The following is a 5,165-nucleotide window of genomic DNA, read 5'->3' as shown; positions in this document are numbered from 1 at the left end:
GCACTACAAGAAAAACCCTCATAGACATCAGTGGAACAACAACAGTTTTAAGCAAAAACCGATGTCTTTGAGTATTTTACACCGGTTTTTCCAAAAACCGGTGTCTATGAGCGCAGATTTTCGCTCATAGACATCGATTTTTTTAGCGGATGTCTATGAGCGCCTTTTTTTCATTAATAGACACCAATTTTAACCGCGGTTTTTAAAATCGGTGTCTATGAACCAAAATTCTGGCGGACTTTCCTAGCGCCCTTTCTTTTGGGTTTCTCCTCGCCTTGGATGAAGCAACCAGCCAATTTATCTCCCCAATTTTGAACAATTCGACATGGCGAAATTAGCACTCCTCTTCCTTTGATCCCATTTCTCGCTCCCTCTTCCCCCTTCTTTTGTTCCTTTTCATTCCGTCGATCTGTTGGCCAGATGAAGAAAGGCCGAGTTCTAGTGGAGCCGGCGGCAGCAGTAGCGGAGACGCGGTTCCGCGGCGTGCGGAAGCGGCCGTGGGGGCGGTTCGCGACCGAGATCAGGGACCCCTGGAAGAAGGTCAGGGTGTGGCTTGGCTGCCGCTCTGGCCTACGACTCCGCCGCTCGCGCGTTCCGTGGTTCCAAGGCCAAGACCAACTTTCCCCTAGCCGCCGCCGCTGCTGCGTCTCCCACCCCTACTCCTGCATTCCGCTGCCCTCCCTCCGTTGACCCAACCCTAGGGTTTTGATAAGATACAAATTGGAATTAAGCCGACCCACCTCATTCTACGCACTCATCACCGAGAGGTCCGAGACCTTGCAACAGCGGCATCGTCGTCTGCAAATCTCGAAGCGAAGATGAAAATTGTGGCGGCTTATCTCCTGGTCATCCTCGGCGGCAACCCCAACCCCTCCGCCGATGATATCAGATCCATCCTTGAATCAGGTCGAACTCTCTTCCCTCTCATATTTATCTTGGTTTCATTTCGGTGATCCTTGTTTCTTGCTTGTAGTGGGAGCGGAGGCAGAGGATAAGAGGATCAACCACTTCCTCGCGGAAGTCAAGGGCAAGGACATAACGGAAGTCATCGCTGCCGGCCGGGAGAAGTTCGCTTCCGTGCCCTCCGGTGGCTCTGTGGTTGCCATCGGGGTCGCCTCCCCTGGTAGCGGCGGCGCGGGCGGCGCCCCAGCTGCAGAGGAGCCTAAGAAGGAGGAGAAGGTGGAGGAGAAGGAGGAATCCGACGAGGTGAAACTCCCTGTCTTTCCCTCCCGCAAATTTTCGTTTCCGACATAAATTTGTGGTTTTTTTTCTTTCTCGTTTCCAATTTCTATTTTTGGAAAACACAAGCTATGGAGATTGGTTTGATTGCTATTTGTTGTAAGTTTTGAAGGTAATGGCAGTCTTTTTTATTTTATATACTAGCATATCACTTAAACGGCTACAAGTATGCCACTTTTTCCAAATTTAATAGCACATGGTAAAGTCCTATCTTGTGATCAAGGTTCACAAAGCATATACAGAGGCATAAAGTCATGCAGACAAAGACTGAATATTGTTAGTAAAGTGCATAAACTCTCAAGTATTTGGATTAATTAGAGTTGAAGATGTAAGGGGTGGAGGGAAAAAGGAAATCTTTGTTAGTATTAATGATAAGTCGCCATGATGATTACCATTGTTATTGCTAAATTTGTTGATCTCCTATGTTTAACTCATACCTCAAGTATGTAATTAAATGGTTTAATTTCATACTTTTTCGTATTGTTGTGCATACGTAGGATTTTGTTTCTCTGCAGGGAGTTAGATGAGTGGTTTATAGACACCTAGTTGCATCTCTTATTTTCCTCTACATGTATGCACATTTTTTGACATCGGTTGGCAATTCATGTGTATTTATCTTTATTTTAACATACTTCTAACTTTTAACTATGACCAGTGCTTCTTGAATTATCTTTGAAGGTTTGGAATCTTCAACCCAGCAGTCGTGTATGATCACCTGGGAGAAATTTATTCAGCACTTATTCTGGGAAGCTTAGTGTTCTGCATTTTGTTATACTTGAAAGTGAGCTTCTGTAAATTTCAATCTAGCTTTTCCTATGGTTATTACTGTCCTTTGTTCCTAATTTGAGATGATTGTTTTTCTCCAAAGGGTCATTTGGCACCATCTTCTTCGGATTCTGGTTCATTAGGGAACTTCATAATTGATTTTTATTGGGTGAGCTTTCTTAACCAGACATCATTTGCAGAGTTGTTGTGTCATTGTTTTTTTCTGGATTGATTGCACATAAAATAATCAGATAAATGCATCTGATTGATAATTTGAGATACTATGGAGTATGCAAGGGCCTTGCAAATATCTCAAAAAAAAACAAATGAACATATTACAATGGATTTGTTGATTTATTTTTTAATCACTGTTACCTAATCATGGCAGGTTATGTGCCAATGCTTAAACTTTTATTAGCTATATTTGATAGTGAAGGATTTTATCTGTTACTTGTTCCCAGATGTATCACTATTTTTACATATTACAATTATGTTTGCATGGGTGCACTCTATTCTTGCATTTCCATTCTCTGTACTAATGGTTACATGAGATTTCTCCAATCTGCATATAGATTAAACTATATTTGTGTATGTAAGTGTACTTTGTAGAATATGTAGCAGTCTTACTTTCTTCTGGTTGTCTCTTTAACCAATTGATTCTCTTTTGCTTCTTAACTGTGCATGTTTATCCTCAACAAACATTAAAAAGGCACGTCTATTTGCTAAAGTCAAATGTCATAAATTCAATGTAGCCTCATTCATTTTCTTTTTTAGTATAGAAAGTAATATATGCTCTTGATCACAGACTTAAACAGGAAAATCACTCTGTGATTTGTTTTGTTGAATAGTTAAGTCTCAATCATTAGCCAACACCAGGGAGCAGAACTACCCAAGACTAGTAGTTAATGCTCTAGATATTTCCATGGGGAATTGTGCTATAACATGTTTTGGTGTTGAGGGTTTTAGTCGTAAAAGGAGTACCATGAGATCAAATTGCATTGGAAAATGCAATTTCCTTAAAAAAAAATAGTTAAATATTTATGTTTGGTACAAATGAATAAACTTATTTGTGACTTCATTAGTATTTTATTTTCAAATGTTTCATTGCCTACTCTATATGTGTTTGTTCGTGATCCAAGATATGTTGACTTAAGAGTTCAGAGGATATTTTCTAACCATATCTACTTGTGGAACCAACTGAATCACAAAAAACCTTCAAGTATTTTTTCCATTATGTGAAATCTTATGAAATGATTTATTTAGAAATCTAAAACACTTGCCCACCAATATTCAATGTTGCCATATATTCACCGTCATGGAAAAAAAATTCTCTCACATCCTTGGTCTCACTGCCAACTATAATACACATATGCATGTACTTCTGTTGCAACAATAGGATTATTTTTACTATGATGATGGGATCTTATATAATATCACATACATGTAAAAACTCTTTAAACATGGCTTAGAATATGATGTCTTTGATTTCGGCAACCACATTCTAGCTTTCATTATAAGGAATACCCAATGAATTGGGATGTCACAAGTCAATTTGAATATGGCGCATTGGAATACTTTCCTGCCTGGTCTCTATTTAAGCTTTTCAAGCTAGTTCTGCAGTTCCATGAACTTTTCAATCTCTAAAGCTCCATTCATGTTAAGTTGTTGGGAAAAGAGCATCTTGACAGAATTGAAATTCTCCTCTTTTTATCAGTAAAGTTTGATTTCTAGCTATACAATAAACACTTGCCTCACACTGTTTGTTCAATTTTCTTGCACGGAGAAGTATATTCACTGATATGAGGTCCTGGCAGAGGAAACCTTAGGTGGAATAGGTTATTCTTTGCTTTTAAATAATTGCCATTAAAACCACATGAGGATCTTACCTCTTGTTGATATTGTTGGACTTCCTTTTGCTCAACCATTTGGTTTGTGCCTTTCTTCATGCTAGTTTTTCTAGCTATGTGTTGTTATTATGCAAGTTGTATCTCATGTATTAATATCCTTCTATAATGAACAAATGAATTACTTGGCAATGCTTTTCAGCCTAATTTTTCCTATCAATGTAGCTTCAATTTATACAGTTTGTGGACAATTTTTTTTTCTTGTGCAGGGCATGGAACTGTATCCTCGTATCAGCAAAAACTTTGACATTAAGGTTTTTACAAACTGCCGATTTGGTATGATGTCCTGGGCTATTCTTGCCGTCACATATTGCATCAAACAGGTCAATTTTATCTTTACATCTGTTCTTTGAGCTGTTGATAAATATAGCATATGAGGAAAGCACTAATATGTCAAACAGCATCTGGAACAATAAAGAAATTAATTGAGGAAGAAGATGCTGACTTTACAGATGTCTGTATCCCTGGTTTTAAGCTGGGTGATAGTGAGAAATTTTTCTAATTTTCTTAGTTTAAATTGCAAATCCTTCAGATGTCAGCCTACACTTTTTTTTAACTGCTATGGGTTCCTGTAGGTATTACTTACTTGGGGTTAAAAGGCCAATTGATCTTAGTTTTGCCCATCAATGCCTCAGCTTCACGTCCAGTTTGTTAAAAGAACTTTTGGTGGCTTACAAGAGAGTTACAGTTACCCTAATATTTCCAAATGCAGTGTTAAAAGGTGCGCCTTTATAGTTGGGCGTTGCTCTCATGCGAACCATGCTCCATATGACTGACTGTAGTAACCAATAAAGAACAAATGATCATTTGGGGAGTAGGTATTTATTGCCATCGACTTGTTATCTCAAGCAATTAGGCACCTGGATGTAATGCCTTATGTCAAAGGATGGATTCCCCAAGTCGACTTTAAAAAAACATGAGAAAGACAATAATGACTGAAGGTTGTACAGTTGAGAGATTATTTAAAGCAAAACATGTAGAGTTTTCTAGTTAATTCACCTATGATGCTGATATCTGGATCAAAAGACAAGACAAAAAGGATAAATACACATCAACTCTAACTTGTTTGAGTGTTCTAGTTTGAGTGTTCAAAAGGAAGCTCTAACTTATTGTTTTGGGTGCTGAACTAAGGAGGCAGCTGCCTTCTTGCCGCATTCCTTGCTGCTGTGGTTGGTAGCAGAAATCACAGAAAATAGGGGGCTTAGTGCAGGATATTCAGGATACCAAGATGGCATCAGAGGTAGTACAATAAATAGT

The 5,165-nt window shown here is 38.8% G+C and overlaps 1 protein-coding gene and 1 long non-coding RNA gene across 2 annotated transcripts; both read left to right on the top strand.

The window, feature by feature from the left end:
* The first annotated feature begins 694 nt into the window (after nt 1–694).
* Nucleotides 695–1,254, top strand: LOC121991049 (60S acidic ribosomal protein P2B-like). The gene is made up of 2 exons (XM_042545079.1): nt 695–906; nt 974–1,254. Exons 1-2 carry the CDS (start codon nt 819–821, stop codon nt 1,252–1,254), a joined length of 369 nt encoding a protein of 122 aa, XP_042401013.1. The 5' UTR covers nt 695–818.
* Nucleotides 1,255–1,354: 100 nt separating this feature from the next.
* LOC121990233 lies at nt 1,355–4,168 on the top strand. The gene is made up of 3 exons (XR_006114521.1): nt 1,355–2,020; nt 2,108–2,173; nt 4,118–4,168. It is a non-coding gene; the product is annotated as an uncharacterized LOC121990233 (long non-coding RNA).
* Nucleotides 4,169–5,165: the final 997 nt, after the last annotated feature.

The sequence above is a fragment of the Zingiber officinale genome, chromosome 6B (genome assembly GCF_018446385.1).
Source record: "Zingiber officinale cultivar Zhangliang chromosome 6B, Zo_v1.1, whole genome shotgun sequence".
NCBI classification, from domain to species: Eukaryota; Viridiplantae; Streptophyta; class Magnoliopsida; order Zingiberales; family Zingiberaceae; genus Zingiber; species Zingiber officinale.
Note: the sequence above shows the minus strand (reverse complement) of the source record. Positions and strands in the feature narration are given on the sequence as shown.